Source organism: Branchiostoma floridae, chromosome 8 (assembly GCF_000003815.2).
Source record: "Branchiostoma floridae strain S238N-H82 chromosome 8, Bfl_VNyyK, whole genome shotgun sequence".
Lineage (NCBI taxonomy): Eukaryota > Metazoa > Chordata > Leptocardii > Amphioxiformes > Branchiostomatidae > Branchiostoma > Branchiostoma floridae.
In genome coordinates this window covers 14,419,299-14,443,832 of record NC_049986.1, presented here as the reverse complement: position 1 = coordinate 14,443,832, position 24,534 = coordinate 14,419,299, and the positions used below count along the sequence as shown (strand labels likewise).

Here is a 24,534-nt window from a genome sequence, read left to right as displayed (position 1 = left end):
AATGTGATTCATACAAAAGCAGTGCATGAAAGTGGCTGTCACAATGTCAATTAGTACTCTTGATAGAGATTTAACTTTTGGAACATCTTTTTGAATTAGTATATGTCATGTCTTTGAGTGTTTGTGGAAAAGGCCTTAAAAAGCATATCAAAGAACATTAAAAACATATCCACAAAGAACCTGAAAGTCCTCTGAAACCCCTTTGAGAAACTTTGCCTAAGGCACTTAAAAATGATACACCAATTCATGCAATATCCTTCCATCACAAGTCACTTAGTTTACAAAAACTTTAATAGAGGGATTGGGAATTAGACATGACAGGTTATTTTCATACCATGATTATATTGATACAGCTGAATAGATTCCTGTTTGTTTTTCAGATGGCTTGATTTCAAAAAAAGAATCCTAACTATCACATACAGTCCAATCTGTACAAGTGACCACCTCTACCACCTGGCCAATGTGCCCATTTTTGGTGGTCCCTTAGACAATATTTCATATAAGCCAGATTTTAGTGCCCCCCCCCCCAATGCCCTTTTTGTGGGCACTTTTGACTCAGTTTTCAGAAATTCACATTCAATGTGAGGAAAACTATAGTGTGGCTTTGCAGGAGTGAAAACATTTTAGTAAAATCTTCCACTAAAGAACGTTTGGTACCTGTAAGGTATGATATGGCTATATGTTACCCATATAATATATTGAGGGCTCAGCTCAGATTCTCAGCTCCCTTTATATGTCAAGTCCTCCCATGTAAGAAATATTAGTAATTCTGCTTCACAATGGCGAGGCAAACACACCAGCCCTGAACAGTGTTCCTCTCTCCTCTAACTTCCCCTCGCAGTGGTCGATCAACGCTGCCACCATCTCTGCAAACTGCTCGCAGCGTGCGAAGTACTTCCGCTTGGCAATGTAGAAGAAGGCGTCGATGAATCCCTGAAAGCACAGGCCGGCCGTGCGGTCGGGGATTGCGTGTGCCCAGCGCCGAGCCATGTCGATGTACAGGATATCAATCGCAGCTGTCGTCAGACCGTTGCTGTGCAGCTTGCAAGTCCTGGAGGGGAAATAAAACTTTATAGTCACAAAAGCTACTGGCAATCATATTGTACATTAGATGCCATACACTAGTACAGGAATCCTGCACCATTTTTATCAGCAAGGTTGAATACTGTGTGACAGTTGACCATGCTAGCACTGCCAAAAGTGAATCTTCTGTCCATCCATAGGTGGTTTCGAACTGTAGATGTCTGTTAAGGTTGCAGAGTTTCCATTACTGTAGCAGTGTGTGATTATAGTGCTATGATCATGAACTGAAAACCACCACAAACACTCCATTTTCTTAATAACACAAAATTAAATCAGTACAATCAAATCCGCATTTACAGTATTAAATGTTCATTACGTTACTGCAAGGAAGTTAAAATGTCCTTGGATTTGTACAATGTAGGACAAACAGCAGTATACAATGTATATGCTGAAGGTTCTACTGCGGGATGATAACAGTTATTATGTCATACCTGTGACGCGAAAACGTTCCATACAGGTGTTCCGGACCGGGCCATAACTTCCGTATCAGACCGGTTCGAAAGGCCTATCACACAGGCTCCATTTGAATAAATCGAACTGTTTCGAGCGGGCCGAGTGCGGCGACATCGAATGTTCGAATACCTGATTCAGACGTTGGAACATTACTGTTGCAACACTTTTTGTTCGAGGGCACCAAATTTGTTCAACTTCTGGCGCATTTCGCATCAAAACAGGGGTTTTCTTAGGTGGGGTCAGGCTGATACCTCGGGTGATACGGAATACACCGTGTTGTATTCTATATTACCTTGTGAATGTCCTGAAGCCGGTTGGTCCCATCCTGGTGGTGCAGCGGATCCCCACAAACTGACAGAACATGGCAGCGATCCTCTCCACCAGCCTGAAGTGCTCGTACTGTTTCTGCAGGCGAGGGTACAGCTCCAGCAGAACCAGCTTCTCCTGCTGCTCCTCCAGCTGAAGCTCCCGCAGCAGGTTAGCGTTCGAGTCGGAGGAACCCGCAGAGTCCTCCGACAGGTTCCTGTTCTCATCTGTGGAGTTGTCGTCTACTTCTCTCTTCTTCTCATCTGTCAGGTTGTCTAGAACCCTGGAGAAGAAAGGAAACAAAAGGAAACAAAAAATGATCAGATGTAGGAGTGTAGCCCTGCCCAGAATATACCCGAATATACTTATAGCACTCAAGCAACCAGTGAAGCAAATTGTTGAAACATTTTCTTGACATGTGACATGCCAGTCACATAGCCGTACACAAAATTCAATTAGCAAAATAGTAGGGATTGAAAAACTCTATGACATGGGATCAATTTCACATGGTTGAAAGGCTGATTTTGACAGACAGTCGAGATTGGTCTTTTGTGCCAGATTGTGAAAATTTAATTAGAAGAAGTGTTCATCACTATGAGAATAAGCAATGACAGAAGTAGAGATCTTCTCCTTTTCTCCATTAATGAGTACTGCCTCTACAGTAACTCTCCAAGTACTGCAGCCCAATGAGTTAGATCAAGGACATTTCTATGTCTTTGATTACACCAGGGACTTTGCCTCTGTCACTCAAATGTCTGAGCAAACTACATGTACATTCAATCAGTACAGAAATACTCAAGTGCAGGGTATTATAGTCTGGCATTTGAAGATGAATGTATTGACATTTCAAGTGCCTGATAGAGGAGTACTGCAAATAGAATATCAAAATCACCATACTGTACTTCTTCTTTCCCAAGATGGCCCCAAGCCTTGTTAATAAATGAACCATTACTGAAAATTGATAGATGTCTCAATGCAGACCTAACCAGATATCCATTGATCTGGCTCATAAAAGTAAAGGCCTTCTTCCTTCCTTATTGATTTCCTAGTTCATTGCCACAGTCAGATTCAGCCTTCCAATCAGGAAGAGACTCCACCAAGGCAATAAAAAGTCTCAGGAGATTTCTTACAAATTGGGTCTTCAGCTTTCTTGATGGGACTTTTATGGACACAAGTAACTGGATACAGGACCAACATTCACAAACCATCTATCGCTGAGTCACACAGAAGGAAGATATTGCAGAAAATTGAGGTTTTCATCCAAACAGCAGCTTTTTCCCCTGTACTACACGAAAGAAACAAAGGCAGCTTAAAATACTTTTATCTGTTTCTGCATCATACCATTCTTTTGAGACTGTTTTTGCCTACAAAACTGCAAGTTGGTAATTTTTTTTGCAACCTTTGAAATTTGTGAAATTTGCTATAATGAAAGTTTAGTTGCAAGTACATAGGAGACATACACGTGACAATGAACAGTGATAATTTACAGGTGGTTATTTTGAGCCCTGTAGACAAGTTCATCAAATGGACGAAATAATGTTGCCTTGGCAAAGGTATGATTGTGTCTTTGATAACACTAATTCATCATATTCAGTCTACAGTAATTCATTACATTCAGTCACTGATACCACCAGTTGCTAGCCTGGGTACCATCCGGATAGTAGTTCGCACCTACGTTCGCTTCTGCTATCCGTCTGGAGATGTGCGCATTCAAACCGTTTGGCGGTAACGTCAGTTAATGAGTGAATCTAGGAATAGGTTCTAGAGCGCTTGTTCGATGACAACATGCCTCCCACGAGCGGGCGGAGGGCTTGTCTGGTGTTGGAACATCTGTTCGAACGAGCTCTTGAATCCATTCCATATTTCGCTCATGTGTAGGGACCAATCAGCGCCTGCTTCCAAAATTTGGACGATTCCAGACGTTAAGATGGTCCGTGTTCCCAGACGGAAGCACAGAGAAGCGACTGTATATAGTGTATAATGAATGTCAGAGCTAGAAGCGACTGTATATAGTATATAATGAACGCCGGAGCGAACTACTTTCCGGATGGTACCCAGGCTAACCAGTTGCCACAAGTGTAACCAATAAACATTCCCCCAGCAGAGAAACAGGTACATGGCAACAGCCGTTTCCTAACCACATTAGGCACGTCCCTGATCCCTATATGACTCTGCTGTTGACTCACTCCTGCCTGAGTAATGAGCTAACCAGATATTTATTGATGTTTTACTCAAAGGTCAAGCCCAGAGGTCAGCTCCCCAATCTCTAACCCAATAAACAAGTTTCAGTAGACAGGGCGACGCTGGTTCTACATCTCATGGTTTCATCACTATGGTGCATGCAGGGGGTGTTCCTGAAACTGATAGCACTTCTTGGTTTTATTACTGTTTATACTGTTGTTGGAGTGGTTGATCATGTAATAAAAGTTGACGTCTTTAAAAATATCCAAGATATTTCGTTTGTTTTCTTCACCGTTCAAAATATCATGATTGTACAAAAACATTCTGACACCTGATAAAATCTCAATTTCACAACAAAAAGGAACTTAGTAAAGCTAAAATTCAAAAGAGACGTTACGTACGTACATAAGTATGTATATTTCATGTTTTGTATACTTGGAGACAGTTGAGCCTTGTACCAAAGGAAACAACCCTATAACACAATCTGTAGCAGCCTGAACAGAAAAGGTAGAAATCGTGCTTCAGGGCAAAATATTTTGGTTGCACCAGCGTTGTTAGAGGCAAGAACTTGACCTTTGCTGAATAGATCTGACACAAGAAACCTAATGGCTGTAAATGTCTTTTTGTGTTCCTTGGCTGAAATCCAAAACCCTTGCCAAACAAAAAATGCTTGCCGTTGTCATGGACTACAACGGTCTCACACGAATGTTTACAAACCAACTTTCATGTTACATACAACAATCATCGTAAAGTAGTTTTGTTACTTGTGTTCAGTGTAGAATATTCACATTGTCAAAGACCAAAACACTTAATTGACAAAATTGACAAAAGACTGGCTGGAACATGTATATCTACAGAACGTATCCAACTACAGGTATTGAAATGGTAGAACAAAAGAAAAATGAGATTTGTCGTTAAGTTCCCAATATAAAGATATAATGTTACCCCAAAACCCTGTAATGGTTTTAAACAATGAAGTATCATAGATATATCTAAAGCAAGACTACATATGAATTATAAGACTTATGGCATATTTCAAAACAAAGCTGTCAGTCAGCATTCATTTGTCAGCCAGTCACTTTCTAGTGGCTCTATGTAGAACAGAATAGAGCCAGAATATCTTTGGAGTCAGCAGTTTAAAATGCTGCTGTTTGTTACCAATTACTTTCTTTATCAAGTGTATTTCACTTCATGAAAGCAGGCAAGTCTAACATAATACATAGATATCATCATCCTACATCAAAAGACCTGTATCTAATATCATGTCATACCAGGGCCAGGTAACAATCAATATGGGTGTTCCAGACTGGCCTGTATTTTAGAGTATAGCATGGGCTTCCCTACTAGAATGATTGGAATGCACACCATTTGAATACTGGATTTGGACATTGCAATTGATGTTGTTACAATTTTTTGTTTGAGAACATAAAATTCCTCAAATTTTGCATTGAAATCCGCAATTTTTTCTGTGGATATGACATAGACAAAATACAATGTTACACAGTGTATTCCGCATCACTTTTGGTTCCAGCCCTTCCACAGGTCGGACTGCCCTCTGGCCTTCAGGTGATCTGACCCCCAGTCGGGTTGGTACACAAGGTGATACGGAATACTAGTACACTGTATTCTACATGTAAATCTATCATTAGCCATACAATGCCTTCAGCCTTACTTGGAGGGGGACTTGGAGACAGGTTTCTTCTTCTGTGGCTTCATGACCTTCAGGACGTCCCGCACCAGCGGCACCTTGATCTCCTCGTCCACGGGACTGGGGATGGACTCCATCACCCCCGGCGACACCTCGCGCTCCGAGTCGATCTTCAGGCTGGGGTTAGAGTTCACCTCCAGCAGGATGGGCTTCAGGTCAGATGTCAGCAGGATGTCAAATCCCAGCAGCTGTACAAAAAAACATGACATTAATGTCAAATGAGATACTTTGTACGTGTGATTTTTTACTGGCTTTTTTTCTAATTTTCAACAAGATACAATGATTCACAAGATGCCATCAACCCTCTTTCATAGACAATCACCAGGTTGAAGGCAAAGTACCTATTGTATACATTGTATAGACTTGTATATAGGATGGCACCCAGGCCCAACCTACTTGGTAACACTTAGGTCCTCCAAGAGTCTTCCCCGGTGGCAGCATAACATGGTGGAAAGTCTTGATCTCAGGTAAGATGGCTATGATTGTCTTCAAGACAATGTCTTCAATGTCCTTCCATAGTTTGTCCACATCCTTGCCTCTCCGCTTTAGTCTCTGCAACACGCTACTCAACGTCCTCTTACTACCTATATCCCCGTCCTCAGAATGGATGAATCCGTCGCTGTACTTGTTGAGAGAGTAGTTTGTTAAGTGCATGTAGGACTCGTGAAGGTTCATTCGTGAGGGTGACTGGTATGGGACAGTACAGAACCTTGCCATGCCTTCCCGCCCGATGTAAAGTTCCAGAGGTTCAATGTTTCCTAGCAGCACATATATCCTGAGGTCAAACTTGTAGCCGTCTATGAGATAGGGGTTGGTGAGATATTCCTGAACAACGGCCGGGCGAACCATTCCGATAGACTTCACGTCATGCGGGTCCTGTAGGAGGTAGATCCCGCCGCCTTGGGTGCCTTCGTCGGGCTTCACGATAAACGTCGGTTTATACCGCTTGCCACGTCTTTCCTTCAGGATGCGAACTTCCGCGCAGAATTGGTGGAATTCCTCAGGAAGCCGCCAGGTGGTCGGGAAAAAGTCAAAGGCTTCTGGGAAGAGCTGGTGCATCCTGTCTAGTGCCTGGGACAGGTTTGCCTTGTTGGACATGTCCTTCATGCCTAGAGTAATACAATTGCAAAGTAACATTGTACATTTACAATTTGTGTTGATATAAATTTGTTTACAACTCATGCTAGAAAAACAGGTCTACGATATCCTTTCCATATCTGATAGTGAGAATTGGTAAAAGTAATACAGGAGAAGTGAACATACGATTTTACAAACTAATCTGAAATTTGGCATAGAAAATGAGGGACATTTTTTATGGCTAAGATGTCTTAAGAAGGTAAGCTACATCATCAAATCCATTAATTAAGATATGCTTAAGACTAACTTCTCATGTCATTGTCAGATTTAATATAATTAGAACTGAGGGTTGACTGTTAACAGTCAGTCTTACCTGGGAGTTTGTTGATGATGCCTGAAGGAAAGTCGTCGTAATCGTTGAAGGCTGGAACTGACCAGTACATATCTGAACCTGCCTTCCTACCATGTGGGTACTGGGGAGGACGCAAAACAAAAGAACAATTTTTAGCAAAAAAAAAAATTTAAAATTAGCATAAATGTTACGCATTATATAAGAGAAAGAAGAAGGATGTGGAAATATTTTTGATATTCAAAATCTACAAAACCTTTTTAGAGGGTTATGTCAAGAACTCCTTAATTCTAAATCAAAATATTTTGAAGCAGGCTATACTGCATAGCAATCCACCAACTTGGTTACCAATACTAATAGGTATTTTAAGTAGACTTTCAAGTGTGTCATACCCATAACATTTCATCAAGTGAGCAATGTGAAGTTCATGATGCCTGCCTTTCAGTGAAAAATGTTTGTTGTTAGATAATTCTGAAATATGACCCTGACCAAAACAAAGGCTTTTGTCCTGTTCAAAGGTGTACTTCACAAGCTGACATTGGCAGTTCCATAGCAATAATGGCTACTGTTGGCACGCAAGCATTCAGGTAAAGGAAACTAGCTTTGTCAAAAATTACTGCTCTGTGAAGAGGAATACAATCTGATCAGGTCACAGCCAGTGGTAATAGCAAATAAAGGCATAAAGAAGGAGCATTTTACAGAATACTTAGTAGAGGATGAGAACACCTTCGATATGGCACAGATACCTACTTCAGAAAAACGAATCTTCTATCATTTATGTCATTAGGGACCGTACGGCGTTTAGTGAGGGGGGAGGGCCGGTCGCCAGAGGGTCGGGTCAAAAAATTTTTGCTAGGCCCTCCCCCCAGGTAAAAATTTTTTTGCTAGGCCCTCCCCCCAGGTAAAAAAAAATTTGCTTGGCCCTCCCCCCTCCTATCAACTTTGAAAAAAATATCCAAGACGCCAATAAAACACTGCGCTCCCATTTGGAAATGTGCTTTGCGTCATACTTTTTCATGATTTTATCTCAGAAGCAGATCTCTCACCCCTAGTAAAAAAAGGAAAACAGAATGGCTCAAAATATCTGCTTAATAGAGGGATAAATATCTGCTTCATAGAGGCATAAATATTTGCTTTATAGAAGCTATCTCATTGTTTTGATATTAAAACAACACCTAAAAAGCATTTGTATCTGGATTTCTAGTAGATTTGCGCCACGAAGCGGCGCGCGCCCCGCTCCCTAAATTTACGTATTGCAAGCTCGCGGGCCTGATCGGCTTGACGGAAACTATTTTCAATTTACATATATTTTGGACTTTTTCTTGGTTCTGTGGTGGTAATAACTTACGGTAAATCGGGGGGAAAAATGAAAACCAAAACAACAGCACGATTGGACTAACCAAAACTGTAGTGGGGAGGGGGGCGCCGACACGTGACGCTGATTTTCCCACGGAGGGTTAGTCCGGTTGCCTCTCTCTAGCCGCCGGCGGGCAGAACGCAGACTTGCAGGAGATCTTTTAGAAATGCCACGCTTTTTTGCCACGATTTCCTGCATTGCTTTTTTATGGGAAAATTTGCTGGTTAGATGACATTTCTATGAAAAAAAAAATACGAGGGTTTCAAGTTTTTGAGAACGACGTTCCGAACACCATATATTGTCCGGCGCCAAAGGCAAGAAGAATCGCAAGGTAGGTCCGGGAAAATTTTGAAATCTTGACCCTCTTAAAAGCTATTTCCTTCAGTTTGAAGGAAATATTTATTTTGCTGACAAACAAAGCTAACTTTCATGGCATTTCAATTTAGAAATACAAAATTGAATACCCCCCAAAAACATTATCACAATGTCGGTCATCAAAGGCGCGAGGCCGGTCACGTCAAAAGGGATCCAGGGAAATTTGCAAATATTTAATTTACCCTCGAGCTCTGAAACGCCATTTCTTACATTTTGAGGGCAATAAGACAGGGGTAAATTTTGCTGGCAGACTAATCTAGAGTTTAATAACATTTCTGTAAGTGAAAAAGGTTTTCGAGGGCGTCATGCGTAAGCCCCGCCCCCTCCCTTTTGCATTTTCACTGTGTCCCGAGCGCCAACCTTGGGCGATCCCTTGCAGAGGTCCAGAAAAAGTTTGAAATCTTGACCCTCTGAAACGCCGTTTCTTGGATTTTAAGGGACATATTTTGCTGGCAGACCAAGCTATTTTTTTTTTTGCTTGGCCCTCCCCCCGAGTCAAATTTTTTTTGCTAGGCCCTCCCCCTGGCAAAATATTTTTTTGCTTGGCCCTCCCCCCCCTGGCGACCGGCCCTCCCCCCTCGCTAAATGCCGTACGGTCCCTTACAAAGGTTGCTACCAGGTTTGAACAGTTTACATGTCTCAGTCATGTCATTTTTTATTGAGAGGACTGATCCAAAATAGCCCCAAGACAAACATACAGAACATAATATATAAGGGGAAAAGAGCAAATGCCAAGTATATTGGAGTGTCAAGTAGAAATATGGCTTGCTTTCTTCTATAGGGCCCCAGGGCCCCGTTGGCCTTTATGATTAACCTTCAACATGGAAAGGGATTAAATAGATGATTGAAGGTGAAGGGCAGACACTGTAAAAACATTTCCTGTTTTAGAGCTGAATTTAAGCAAACATGGTGTGGTAACTAGGCTGAGCTTGCCTTAATAAAGCCATTCCCAAGAATAGTTGATATTGCATATTAGTAGCAAAGAACAAAATGACAAAATCTTTTTCAGAAGTCCAGTGCTAAAATAAACCATTCTACAGTACCTCAGCACAATTATAGGGAGCCCAAAGGGGTTTTGCAACAAGGGGGCCAAGGTTTGGATAACATTTCAACAAATGATGTCAGTTGAAGGTCTGACAGAAAACAAAACAGAGCCAAAGATCATTTTACAGCAAGAGATCCTCTTGTTAAAAGTGATATCCCTACTAATAGGTTTACTCCAAACAAAGTTATATTTTCTTTTGTACAAGGTCAAAACCAGCTATTAGAATGTGACCTTGGCATTCTCAGAGCTTAAACTGTTAAAGTTTTGACTCCTTCATGGCCCCCATCGGTGGCTATTGTTGTCCATCCAACCTTACACTACATGTCACCAGGGTGTAGAAAAGCCTACATACCACCACCCAACCCTGTCCACTCTTCTACCTACACTAACACTCAGGTGAGGGTTATCACAACACCTCACAACAATACAGCTACTCTGGGAAAACATCAGCTTGGACATGGAGTATCATGAAAGCAAATACTGTTGAGGGATTTCTGACTGTTTGAAAATACAGAGGAAAGCAATGCAAAATGACTGATGACCTTTTTGTTAAAAACTATAATACAAGATAAAAATTATCAAAACAATATGCTTGGATGGGAGATTTATCTTTGAAGTTCCTTGCCCTCCATTCTAACAATTGTTGGCAGTATTGGTTATACTTGTAACCAAAGGGTATGAAACATGGCAATAATTAAAAAAAACTTGAGCATAAAATGTAAATCAAGTCAATCAAAATCTTTGTAAGGATCAAGTTGTCCAAGTTTATCATAGCTATGTTATATTTTCTAAATCATAAGTTATTCCAATAAGTATAAATCTTTGATGTAGGTGTGCATTGAACATGGCAAAATTTGCTTGTACAAAACAAATTGCTTGAAAAATGGGGTAGTCATGAATAAGTTATTGAAATGAGTGATTTCATCATTCCGCCTCATGTCACAGCCTGATCCTCTCAGTCCGTTTCCCCTGGAAGGAAGTTGGGCTGAAGTGGGATCTACTGCCTTTTAAAAGATCAGCCGTGCACAGCCAGATGAGGGGTGTTGTGATTGGGGATCAGGTGGAAATGGGGTGTGACTAATAACTGGGGGGCACAATAGACAGGTTTAATAACTTAAGTGTTTGTTTGCACTGGTGCGGAAATACTTCTCTTGTTGACATCTTACAGTCTTTTATTATAGCGTTTCCAGAAGATACAAAACAGTTTGAAAAGAGGCAATTACTGTATTGAAAAGAGGCAATTACTGTAATGTGATAGAGTGAGACAACCTGTTATACAATCATGTTTATCTGATGTCATTATACACGTGTTAACCTTTTTTCCTGCTGCCTTAACACTTACCATGTTGGTGCCAGCATGAAGACGGCTGAAATGCATGTTACTTGTCAATGTTCAAGAGGTTTTGTGAGGATGATGTAAACCAATGTTGGCACCTGTTTGCAGGCCTTTGTCAGACCATATTTCCCCCAGACAGACATCAAAACAACTTCCTTGATATGTCTGTCTGTCTCCAATACACCCAGCTGATGTGACAGAAACATTTCAAGAGGATTTAACCTTTTTTTCTGGTGTACCATCCTCGATACTGCTGTTTTACTGCTACCTTTACTTAACTATAGTCCAGATACTACTAGCATGGTAAAATAGCAGTTTGCTATTAGATTTTTGTATCTTGAAAAGAAGCATTGTAAAGACAGTTTCTGAAAAGATTTTCAAAAGGCATAAAAACTGCTCACTATCATTAAAAAGATGTTGTAGATGGAGAGCACTACTCCAAGACTTGACCAGGCTTGTTCACTACCAGTTGTACGTACCTCCCTCCACCCCCTGCCCAACTGTTTCAGTGCCAGCCGTATCACATCCAGCTGACTCCGTGCTCGTGTCGTGTCCAGAGTTACGACGAGTGCTGTCGGTAACCGCCGCCTCCGCACGATCCCCTGCTTCCCCTTACGTTTCCTTCCTTCTGCGTCCACGTCTGCGTCGGAACCCGACTCTGTCTTCTCGGAGTCCGCTGTGCTCATGCTGGATTTAGGACGCTTCTCTTTAGAAGATCTGAAAGAAGCCATCAATGGTATGACTCTCATTACATATATATGCAACTTGAAAAAAAATGGTTGATTTAGAGCATTTTTCCGAATTAAAGAAATTGAAATTGAGTACAGAATTTGTGCTACCTACAAATGTTGTTATACTTATAGAATCACCAACAACCCTGTCACATAATAATTCTTTTGTTGGACACCTGAGAAAGACACATTTTTTAGGACCTGCGTGAGACAGGTAGCTCATACAACACCTGGTTTCCCACATACCAGGTAACTCTTACAACACCTGTTATTTCAATGATTTCCCTGTACAGTACATTCATGGAAGTTGACCACCCTATTCTATACACCATCATAACCATCTGTGCACAACGTCAAATATTGCGTGAAACCTCCAACAAATTATGCACGAATAATAGCCATATACCGAGCTATTGTCAGAAGCTACAGTTTTGTCTGCACAGCTACGGGACACGAACATAACGGACCGTAATGTTTGGCGTAGCCTCCACAGTGTATCCATGGCTGCAAGCTGCAATTAAAGATGGCTGCTGTAGCAACCCCAGATGGTCTGACCCAGGTCTGTGCTATCCCCATGGGAGCCATTGGAGAACAGTGATTTACCTCAGGTAGAAACCATCTACAAATCAATACCAGGTAGCACAATGGTGCTCCATTCTAATTGTAAAACCTCCATTTCAAGCATTACCACAGAACTGCCAATTAATCGCCTGTATCAGTATCTACTGTTGACCCATATCTTGGTCATATCAATTAAAATTGTAGATTTATAACATGTAGAATGACATCTGGCCTGATCATCACTGTATAAACTATTCCTATTTCAGTTTCAACATACAAAATGTCCGAAACATGGTGTTGAAATTCTAATGACGGTAGATACAATCTGGTGTTAAACTAGCTGTACAGACTGATTGATAACTCTCACAGTGCCCCTGGGGTCATAAATATTTTATCTGACACTTTCTAGATCACCTCTTATTCCCATGGTTGTACACATGCCCCATAATCGACTCTGAAAACTCAATACTTCACTTGTCAAACTTTTTCATCTCTTTATGTCACCTTAAGGTCTGGAGTCACATTAGTTTACAGGGGACTAAACATATTAATTTCATTAAAGATGACAATATCAACCTTTTGGATGATATCACAACTATATATATGTAGATTTGAACAAATGTAGTAAATGGCTTGAAATATGACACATGGCCATTGATAAATTATGATATGGTGTCATTTTAATGGTGTCTTATAACTCCTAAAAGCTGTTGACCTATTGTTAACATTTTATGGCCTTTACACACAATCCCTCATTGTACTGATGTCAATCTAAGACACTCCATAAAGGACAATTCAAATGTTAGTGATATAAACTATGTAAATAAACAGTATATAAACTATGTAGATAAAGTAATCAGAAAGACGGTTTACATTGTATACTGATAAATCCTAAGGCTAAGCTGGTATGCTACATATTATAAATGTGAATCAATAGTCTTATAACATTAGGCAAATGCATACCTGAGAAACATTCATTCTTTGAGTTTGGCAGAACTCTGCTAAGACAATAACAAAGCTGTTAACAGTAAAAGCATACAGACTATTTGCTAACTTTACTGGGAGAGAGCTATGTAAACTCCCAGTGTGTGTAGGGTGTGAGAACAAACCAGCCAAAGCCAATATGCCAATGTCTGACTTCTGTTAGCCCAATTTCAAACAACAACAGCAGATGGTGATAGTCCGTTTAGAGGCAAATGTTTATGTCAGAATCATATAAAAATGCGATATATATATATAACATCAGACGACTACAGTTAGTACAATTGGTACAAACACCCAGGTTTCCTAATCTTATATCAAGTCAATTTCAAATTCGAAAGCTTAAATCTGATTAAACCTTCCAATTTACACAGACGAAAACTTTTGGGCTCCATTGATATCCAGCTGAAATCAGACCATTGCTCATAATGTAAGTTTTCTATTGCTCTGTGTCTTGACAAATCTGAAAAAAAAAGGTTTTCTTTCTGTTATGTTCTATACTTATATACCACCCAAAAATCATTTACATCATGTTTGCAATGTTCTCTGAATGTAATGACACATAACCTGGCCCCTTCCCAAGCTGTTAGAAATAATAAATGACTGAGAAAAGTTTTGGCACCTCTCCCAGGCTGGGGTTTTATGTTTCAAAGGCTCTAGACAAGTGATAACAGTCCATGACTTGCACTATAACTGATGTATTGCCAACTCTTGGCATCTGACACACACATGGACTCCTTTACAGCCTTTAAGATTTGCTTTGAAGCCACAGCTGCCATGCTAGATTTCACTTGTTTAGAAAATTTCTCTTACAGTACATCTGTTAAACCTGTGTATGGCAGGGTTTGAGCAAGTGGTGTGAAGGCTGGTAGTCCAACTTTTCACATATACAGGGCGGTAACCCTGAGATTGTAGGTTTGAATCCGCAGACCACCGACTAGGAATACTCATTGAAAGAACTGCAGTTTAGCAGAATGCCCTCTAAGCCCTCTATCCTATGTATGGAGGGAAGAAATCCCTGAACATTTAGTTTCAAGATCCCAATGCACCTATTGATAAGAGTAGGAGTGATTTCTTTCTTTCTACTCCTTGCATCATCATCAACTTTCCTAATAGTGTTTTAATAGATGAATCAGCACAATGTCTACTACTGGGCTGTATATACAGAAGTGCACGTAACTTAAACCATTCCAAGTGGGAAACAAAATACATGGTTTTGACTTGTACCTCCACCTGGGACAGGTGAGAAGACTTCTGGCCAGGTAAAAAGTCCTTCACACGAGGGAGTGGCCACAAACAGCTCTGGAGAATGTGAGGTGAATGGGGACACATAGATTACAGGAAAATCCTTCGGTTTCCTACTTATCCTCTGGACTGTGACATCCCTACATCTTCTGTGACTGTCAGGACCGATATATAAAACATGGTTCATAACAAAGAAACAAGGACATTTCTATATTTTTACTACCATTCATTTTGTTGACTCACCAGTCACTTGTCTTTTATTGCTAGGAAACCAGAACACTGACAAAGTGTTTGGGCCAATCAGAACTTAGGTTTACGATCAATATTCTCACACTGATTCAGACATTAGCTAAAAAGCTACCCTTTTCACACAGGTGACGATCGTTTCTTTTTCTAACCATATTCTTGAAACTCCCTCTACCTTGAACGGTTTACACCGGTTGTTGGGTTCTAAGAGGATTTCAAGTGTTCTTAACCTGTTCTAAAGTATAGTTGCCCAGCTCGCTGGTATGTCTATACACAGTATACGGTACTCTAGAAAATACCATACTGAGGACTTTTCGGGGCAACAAACTTAGCAACAGTATGTAGGGTGTGCCTGGATAAATAATAGTCTACAGTCATTTACTAGTCATTACCATTAACATTACCTGCATTATCAACAATGCAGTATGTACAGCTCAGCCTGTATCAGCAAAATACTATCAATACTTTCTCTAGAGGATATTTTCTATTACCTGTGATGGTAGTTCAGGTATAAATAGATCCAGGCTGACTTCAATATTGTCCCTGAGGGAAAATTTGGGGCTGGTAAAGATTTTTTTATGACTATGGCTTGGCGTGATCAATAATTGATTAAGCAGAAAGGTACCCTACCAGAATTTTGAAACTCAAAAATCAACTGACTTGGACAGTGTCTCTGGAATATGTATGTGTTTAATAAAGTGACATGTCAAGTATGGTCCACTGCCTATAAAGGTCCCTGAAGGGGTATAATAGGGCACAGTCATTAATATTCACAGATGAGGTCAAGAGAAAAAGGGCACTTAGGAGACTCTGAATCCTACCAGACCATGAAATGCCTGTCTGTAACAGATGGTGGGGTGTATGCCCTGGGCATCCTTTCATGTCTTTGGTATTGGTTAGTGTGCATAAAATACTGGTCTCTGGGAATACTTCATGATTAGTAGACTGATGAAGGACAGTTCGAACGATGCCGTTTTCAAAATAAAGTATTGATTATTTGTCCCATCTGCCAATAGTTGCTCTACATCATATTTAAGGGTAATAAAACGGCATTTTCAAATGTCTACAATGACTATAATTCTTCCTGTTTGTTGTATTCTTGCTTAATGAATATTAAGCACACATCTCTTTTTATATAAAGGTACATTTTGCGGCCAGTAACTTTGCACATCAATGGGTGCACATCTCCTTGACGTGGCAAAATCATTCATCATAAAACACTTGTACAATGTACCAGCACAGGTGAATTTCTGAGCAACTAACGCCGAAGGAATTCACATATAATCAATCATTGATAATGCTTAATCTGACGAAAGTAATTTTTGGCCTAGTAACCCTCATTACATCAATTATACTGATATGCCTCTGGTTGATATCATCATATCATGTTCCAAACATGAATGAAAAATTGATCCCAATTGGAAATTCAAAAACTATTTATTTTAAGCCTTAAGCCTTATAACCATTAAATCTAGAAGATCACAACATACCAGCAATATGCGCATGGGAGCAATCAAATCTGGATTCATGATATTCGGGTTACAACCCACATCAATAATGAATATGCTGAATGACTTTTATGGGTCCCGTGAACTGGAAATGAAATTAAATGCGGAAATAATGACTTATGGCAGACCTTGGGTTACAGCAGGTGGTTTTAAAAAGTGTGATAACATGAGTCCAAAGGTTTACATTTTTTCTGGAAAATTGGAGAGTAAAAGATAAAACCTACCTGCTACTTTCCTCCACCACAATTCTCCGGAAGGTGTCCCCACTGTCTCTCCTGCGGAACGTCTCGAAACTGAACATGGAGGTGGGGTACAGGGTGGCGGCCCTGCCTAACAGGTCCCCTCCGTCCACCTGCCCCGCTGAGGCCGGCCTCGAGCCCGTGGCGGACAGGGGGCGGGGGCTGGGCGTCCTGTGGGTCCGGGCCCGTGGGCTGGGGGTCCGTGTCCGCGGCGGGATGGAGATGGGGGTCAGGGCGACCCTCCTCCCGTGGACCGCCGGCGACTTGGACCGAGCTCGCGGCCGTGGTAGGGAAGGGTGCTGCGGCCCGTCGGGCACAGCGATGGCGTGTCCGTGGATCTGGACGGCACTCAGGCGGTCGGACATGTTCTGTAGCTTCACGGACATGCTGCTGATGTCTGCTGTCTCTGGTCCTGTCAGAAAGGAGGTCACGGCGATGAAAACACAGATGGCTTCATCTGATCCACCTCGTTTCTCGATCCTACTGACCTGGATTTTAAATCGAAAACAAATCTGCCGACACCATTTATCAACAAAAGGAAACTCCGTGCTGTACAATAAGCATTATAGTTGACGACGCAACTTTTCAGCGTGGATGAAAAATAACTAAATCTACCCTAACTCGACAACAGCCGACAAAAGTCCCGTTAAACGTACAACATCATCGCCATGTTTGTTTGTAACTGCCTCCTTTAGGCGATACCATTCGTGAAGGGGTGTAAGGGTTTGAATTCGGACATATCGGGATTTTGTTGTCGATGTTACATTTATTGGAGCAATTACAGAACTAGTGAAAGATCAAACTTAGGTATGATTTATGTTTTGATCCTGTCATGAAAGGCGTAAAAAGAGACGAGGAATCCACAAGTGGCAGAAAAAGAATAGCCCTCCCCTGGGAATAGTCGGCATGGGGGGTTCCTCCCAGGTGTTCGCAGGTGTATCATTGAACGCCGTAGGCGTGTGTTATGACAACAATGCAAAGTTTGCAGACGACGTATCGCCAAGATTGGAAGACAATGAGGCTCTGGTCTGGCAGCCACACTTACGCTGTGTGCAAAGTGGCACAAACGGCAGCGCCGTCAAACGAAAAACTCCAGATTTGCAGATTTTAAAAGTCTAACCGAGCCTGACGGTAGCTCCGTTACCCGTCTAATTTTCTTACCGACACCTCGAAAACATCTCCAACGACATATGATCCTCGGGTCAGGCGTAACTGATCTGTCGTCTGCAAAAGGAGTCAGGTGGCATGTAAACAAACCTGTATTTTGGCACATCACATATAACGTTAGGTGTGAACAGACGTACTAACGTTGATGGTATTTTTTTCCGAAGACATTCAAAGCATTTCTGACGATTACGAATGCAAAGATCAGTACCCCGTCTACAAACTGAACGTTTGTGGGGAAATACGGCACCATGTGTCCTTACAACCAGTGTTCTGTTTGCCACATTTTGACAGGTGATGTATTGTTTTCATCAGAAAGCAACATAATGAGTGATCATTGGAAATAAAGACATTCGGACATATGAGGTTTCAGCTACGTTACATGCACCTGAAGAAATTAAGCCAGGAAATCCAGTAGATCGGTCCGAATAAAACGGAACAAAGTTGAGAAATAAATTGGTTATGCATTCTGTTATTGTTAATGGGCAGTTAATCAGTTATGAGAGATAGGACAGAAACTAAATTGCAATCTATTTCAAACTTCCACTTCAGATTTCCTTTTAATTTTAAATTGCTGAGGAGAACGGCCATAGACACAATCCGATTTGCGTCATCTAGCGGATAGCAGATGCACTACGCTTGGCGGTTACGGAAACCTCGTTCTACTCTGGGACTGAACTTATATATTGTCTTAACGTCAGATTGTATAAAAGACACAAGAACCAATCAGGATATTCTCCAAGCAGAGGTTGATTCGCGGAGATATAGTAGTAGTCTGAGAGGAGCGAGCCGGTAAAAATCCCGACTACTACTATATATCCGCGAATCAACCTCTGCTTGGAGAATACAATCAGGAGTAAGCAAGGAAACAGGACTCAGTGAGTTACGCTGGACTGTAAAAAAAGAGCAGAACCCATGTAAGAGGCACGAGGGTAAGTAGAGTAGGCAAAATCTGCCAGATACCCATCTATCTCACCTGTTCAATCTCAGAGTCAGGATGAAGCACTAATGTAACACCTCCTGTATATAAAAGTGTCAACGTAGCTATTGAGTACACTTTGGGCATATTTCTGATACAAACGCACTTTGCCACGGCACGCTTTTATTCAGAGATCATCGCAAAGAAGGTTATGTTTTCTTTGCCGTTTGCACGTGTGTGTGTCTCTCTGTGTGTGCCTGTCGAACTGCATAACTGGAGAAGCCTTGTTGATATCACGATCGTACTCTCCAAGCAGAAGTTAGACTCCGGTTGTGTTTTTTTACGTTTGTTGGGCGTTTTTATCGTGTTTTCTGTTTGTACCGTTTTCTTTATATTTCGCGGTTAGACCTCTACTTTGAGAGAAGTTGATGGATACTGTTGATGCAGGTGGGCAGGGGTCAGAAAAACGAAGGTCAAATTTGATATTTGTCACCCTCGCACCTTTCTAAAGTGCGCGCTTCAACGGAACTTCCGGTTTTGTTATCTCATGTTCTGGGCATGCTGTGAGCGAGTGGTAGATAGCTCTTAAAATCTTGTTTTATTGGTAGCTTGGAGTTAGTTCACAGAATCAATAGAAACTTTTCTACACTGGCCCGATTCACGTGCACATTCCCACAGGCTTTCAGCACATTTTGGTCTTCATACGTCCGTTGATGAATTGGCCACCGGTGTTGAAAGTTTCCACCAAGCCATTCAAAAGTATTTCCTGTCCGTCCATCACTCCACGTTGTTATTCCCTCTCCCCCACATCGCCTGGTGTGCGAAAGAATGACTCCTTGGTGGGATAGAGAATGAGGTAAGAAACATAATTCTAACGGACGGTGGCTGAGTTATGTGCCTGATATGACAGGTGTGGGAAAGACTTATTCTCCCGTTTCTCGGCAGCACCGATGACTGATCGCATTCTTTGTATGATTTGCCAGGGTCCGCAAGAGCGGAGGAAAGTTACAGCTCAGCAACCTGCCAGTGAGTTAGAGACTGATGGGCACGGGAAAATTGAAACCGAAAAAAATATACGACTCCCAGACCGGTGTCCGCTTTTACATTGTAGTCCCTTCTTTCGAACACAGCAAACAGACGAATATGATATTTCATCTTGTCATGTAATAATCATTTATCGTCTTGTTATATCATGCAAGACTATGCGTGCCAGTTGCACATGTAGACAGTTAAAGCACTGGTCGCTTATTTCAAAGCCAAGCATGGCGGCTATAGTCCTACTTAATTTTCACATCTCCTTAACCATCGCTATGTAAATTGTTTCATTTTGAGCCTAAGTATGCCGGCGGTCTGCAAGCTCTCATAGGGGCTTCAACATTAGTTGCACCTGCTGTTAGATTTGATAAAACAGCCTTTTACAATTCCGCCTAATGTTCGAGGTTCTCGTCCCAAGACAATCTAGGTCACCGACGAACCTGGCCTTCGTTACAAACCACGGCAGCAGTTCTAGGCCAATTTGAATGGAGTCTTTGAGGTTTATTGCGACACAGTGATGGCCAGACCTTTAGAGCCGGGTCCAAAATGGTTGCGCGATGGTAATGCGCTCCCTGCCATTTCCTAGAATATGTCATAGAAAAACAGGACGCCGGTCAACACCCCCTGTATGATTGAGATGAGTTGCCGTTCTACAGTCTGCCTACCACTCTCGCCAAAAAGCCAATTTCTAGCATTGCAAGCGAAGAGAAACGAGTACCGCTGTTCGGTTTCACATGGACAAAGTACTTTCTGGATGGAAGCGTATGAAATATGATCGGGAGAGACAATTTCTTCTACCGAGTATTCCATGCGTCTTCCACCTCTAGGTCTGGGAGTTATCTCCTCTGAGACTGGATGAAACCTTGACAAGACTGATTTAACTGTCTTAAATGTTTACTGGATTCATCGCTAACAATCCGCCATCGAATATCTCCGAAAAATTAACAACAAACATGCAAAAAAGGAACGTCATTTGTGCACGGACTATCATCAGAGCGTGCTGTTGAGCACAATCAAATCAGACAAGGCTTTTCTGGTGCAGCGGACAGTCATGTGACGAACTGTAATCGCGTAATGGGCTCCAAATGGCCGGGTCAGTTCTCAGTACGAAGATAGATAGGTTCCGCGGCCTTGAAATGTGTGGATGATACATTGTCGGGTCATGTTTTACGGCTTTTATGACGCCTATAACAGCATTCCCATCATCGCCGAAAGGTCTGATACAAGAAGGGTAGAGGAATGAGACAACATGAAGACAAGAGAAAGTCATTAAATGAAGTTTTTGCTGATTTATTGGTCTGAGGGTCCCAAATCTCGCACCAGGCGCCAAGCGACCGACCATGCATCGCACGCCGCATCACTCTGGGTAATGAGTGAGAACGATAACGCATTAGGATGCCGCCAAACGAAAAGACGAATCACTGCGCGAGCTGGAACGACCCGCGCGGAATAAACGATGGAAAAGCCGGTGCGATCAGGGAAGGCCCTCGCCAACACAACACAACAGAGGAAGAAATAAAAGCAAACTACACCTACTATTTAGAAATATGATGGGGATTTGGGGGTCGGAGGCGACTCTGCCTCTTCCCTCAACCCCTCATATCACCGCAGACTGCTCCCTCGTCCTTTACGGTTTTGGATAAGTTTTATGATTATCATCAACTCATACCACGGCCCCATTCCCCTCGAAATGCTGCTACTCAAACTACTACTAGGGGAGGGGGTCTCCATAGGACGAGACGGATATCTAAGCTATGGTAAAGCTGACAAAGAAAAACGCACACCACCAAAACGACGTGCAAGACAAGCCGGACCCATAGATCTGTCTGGAGATCTTACAAAGACGGAAAGGATACGAACAGGAAAAATATACATGTACACGCAATGTCGTTCTAGCCATCTTAGATAGGGCATCAGTCAATATGGTGTTATGTGTCAACATCACGCCCTCTCAATTTTCCTCCAGTCGTCCTTCAATTCTCGTTTCGCCTATCATCTATCTCAACTTTCCATCATTCGCCTTTTTTTTCTTTCGGCGTTTCGCGTTGATTTATCTAGCCCCCAAGCCCTGTTGTATTGACAATTGTTCTGGTCTGGTCGCAAAGCTGTTTGCCGGAATGGCCTTGGAAGGAACACGACTGGATGTAGGTTACGACATGCTGGTATTTGTCAACAGTTTCATGTTATCCTTTTATCTACGACGAAGTTCGTCTGGAGTCTTTGATCGCCGCGCGTCTGTCTATATTCACAAAGAGTCGCGCGGTCTTCTCGCATGGACGACAGTGATAGAAACTATCCTTGACTTCATCTTGAACTGATAACGTTGGTCGCATAACACAGCACTGATTTCTTGCGTCTCAAAATAGTACATAGAAGCCAAAGTTTGAACTTCCTATCTCCTAGAAGACTCCCAACTTGGGAGTCTTCCAGAAGATAGGAGATGAAATATTGGCATTTCCTCCTCAATCTGTGCAATTTTTATTGCCCCTTTCCTACCCTCTTCCCAGTGCAGAACTATAAACGCAATGTAGTATCAATTGCGAGTGCTTCTCGATGTTTGTCATGATATTGTCCATGGTTTATCCTGTTGTATCGATTCGTTCTGTAAAGTAACCCAACAAGTATCACTTTCAGTCGGCACAAAAAATAGATGGGTAGAGAGAGGGAGAAGTGGCAAAGAAATAGCGATCCTTGCAGTAGCTTTATGTGCGAGGAACAAGAGGTTTAGAATTAGAAATAAAGACGTTATGAAGCAATCTATTCTCAAGCTGCTCAGTATTTGATATCATCCATGGCCCAGTACTGTTTGCCATTGTCACTTCAACCCTGGCTTTGCGGACACGTTTCAACACCGGAGTTGGGATTCACCACTTCACGTTTGAACTTTCCAGGGTGCCCGCGTGGGAGGTGCGAATGGCAAAGGGCTTAGCCCACGTAGATATTAGGATGGACCTAACTATGGAGACTTCGTAATTGCAGATATCTACATGCAGCGAGGGGAAGTCATGGTAGTCTTTTCACGCTGTTTACGGGGCAAGTAATTAATCACTGAAAACGTGCGTTGCATCCAGTCAGCAGTTTTACATTTCATATTAAGACATTATTTCGGCCTCTCAAAAGACGATGAAGTGGAGACTTTTCAGTGATCAATTGCCAACATTAGAATCTATATTAAACCGCACTGGCTGCGTCAGTCACTCACTCACATATACCTTTACTTAATTAGACGGCCGGTAGATAACTGAACAGTTAGATGACGTTGTCAACAAAGTGCCGTATGACAGACATTACCTTAAAGAAACTGATAGATACATGTACAATGTATGATAAGGAATAATAGTATAACGAGACGAACTTTGTTTCAGCTCAAGTTCTGTCAGAGTGTGGCGACAGACAAGAGTACCGACAGAGCTTAAATGAAACAAGTCCATCTAAATGTGATTGTCGAGGAATTGTGTAGGTGCGCCTATAGCCTGGGTACCATCCGATTTCTGCCGGGGCTGACTCGCTGCCCTAAAATTGTTTGCCCAAACTATCATACGGTAGGGACTTGAACATGTTGGAAAGCTTTCGCAGAGCTTATATTGAATGACGTGATTTGCATTTGTAACTTTTGCGGTGCGGTCATACTCGTCGTAGATCGTCGTACAATGTTGATGTAGAATATTGAAGCAGAATGTGACTGAACTAACCGCCGACAAGGATCTAGTTAGACAGCCCTTTCCTTGGCAAGACAGAAGAAATTCGTACGACAGATGCACGACTGTCCGAATACCCTCAGTTTGTGATCGTACGACGATCGTAAGACAAAATGTGACCTGGTCTTGACAGACGCGTCGACGCCATGGCAGCATCAGTAGGGAAGCTTTTGAAAGGGGATTTAAAGGTTTACGTTTATACACATGTCCTGATGACACCTCCTTGACACGACTTCTGTCTATGATGTATATTGTGTGTCTTGTGTGTAGCAGACGCGATGAATATGGAGTAAGCTTATCACACCAACTTCCCACCAACCGGTTATTGCCAAGGACTTTACAAAGCCGTGCCCTTTCCTTCCGTCTGCCGCGCAAAGATACGCCCGGAAGTTTACCCATCGCCAAACTGACATGAAAACGGCGATTATGCCGTTTTCTCCACGTCTTGTGTCGATGCCATCATCAGTTGTGCACAGTTGGCAGTCGATACCCCTCCCCCCAGGGCCCCTCACATATGGCGCCGGCATGTCCGCGACCATCAATCCCAGTGTAATGTCGCTTTAGATACTGCGGAGCGACGCCGGGCTTAATCCCCCTTGATACTTCTCCGTCGCAATTACCGCCCGGTCCAGCCATACAAGCTCGCTGTGACAAATCACACGGCGTGAAAATTTCCCCCACAAAGAGAAGACCGGCGCCCACAGTGTCTTAATGCTTGCTTCCATTCGTTTTGCCTTCACGTGATTCCCCATTTACACGCCGCCATTGTCGGGTGTCCTTGGGTCATCGCCAAGGTCAAACTCGGCCCTCATTGTTAGCGGGATCAACTGATCAGCATCACGCGTAAATCATGTCGTGATTGGACAAAATAAATCCGTGTCATTCGGTCCCCATGCAGCTGTCAGTGTAAGGATGTTAGAGGGGGTAGACATGATAC

At 42.2% G+C, this 24,534-nt stretch overlaps 1 protein-coding gene across 1 annotated transcript; it reads right to left on the bottom strand.

The window, feature by feature from the left end:
• Positions 1–277: 277 nt before the first annotated feature.
• LOC118421794 (tubulin polyglutamylase TTLL11-like) lies at positions 278–18,530 on the bottom strand. The gene is made up of 7 exons (XM_035829295.1): positions 16,767–18,530; positions 11,750–11,987; positions 7,182–7,281; positions 6,128–6,840; positions 5,695–5,919; positions 1,829–2,325; positions 278–1,051 (listed from the first exon to the last, which is right to left on the bottom strand). The coding sequence occupies exons 1-7, from the start codon at positions 17,165–17,167 to the stop codon at positions 775–777; spliced, it is 2,451 nt and encodes an 816-aa protein (XP_035685188.1). The 5' UTR covers positions 17,168–18,530; the 3' UTR covers positions 278–774.
• Positions 18,531–24,534: the final 6,004 nt, after the last annotated feature.

Bases quoted from the DNA above. Each gene is read 5' to 3' on its own strand.
- LOC118421794 (XM_035829295.1), bottom strand. From the start codon at position 17,167: ATGTCCGTGAAGCTACAGAACATGTCCGACCGCCTGAGTGCCGTCCAG. The intron at 6,841-7,181 runs GTAAGACTGACT...GTATTACTCTAG, and splicing joins CATCATCAACAAACTCCCAG to GCATGAAGGACATGTCCAAC. The intron at 1,052-1,828 runs GTAATATAGAAT...TTTCCCCTCCAG, and splicing joins GGCTTCAGGACATTCACAAG to GACTTGCAAGCTGCACAGCA.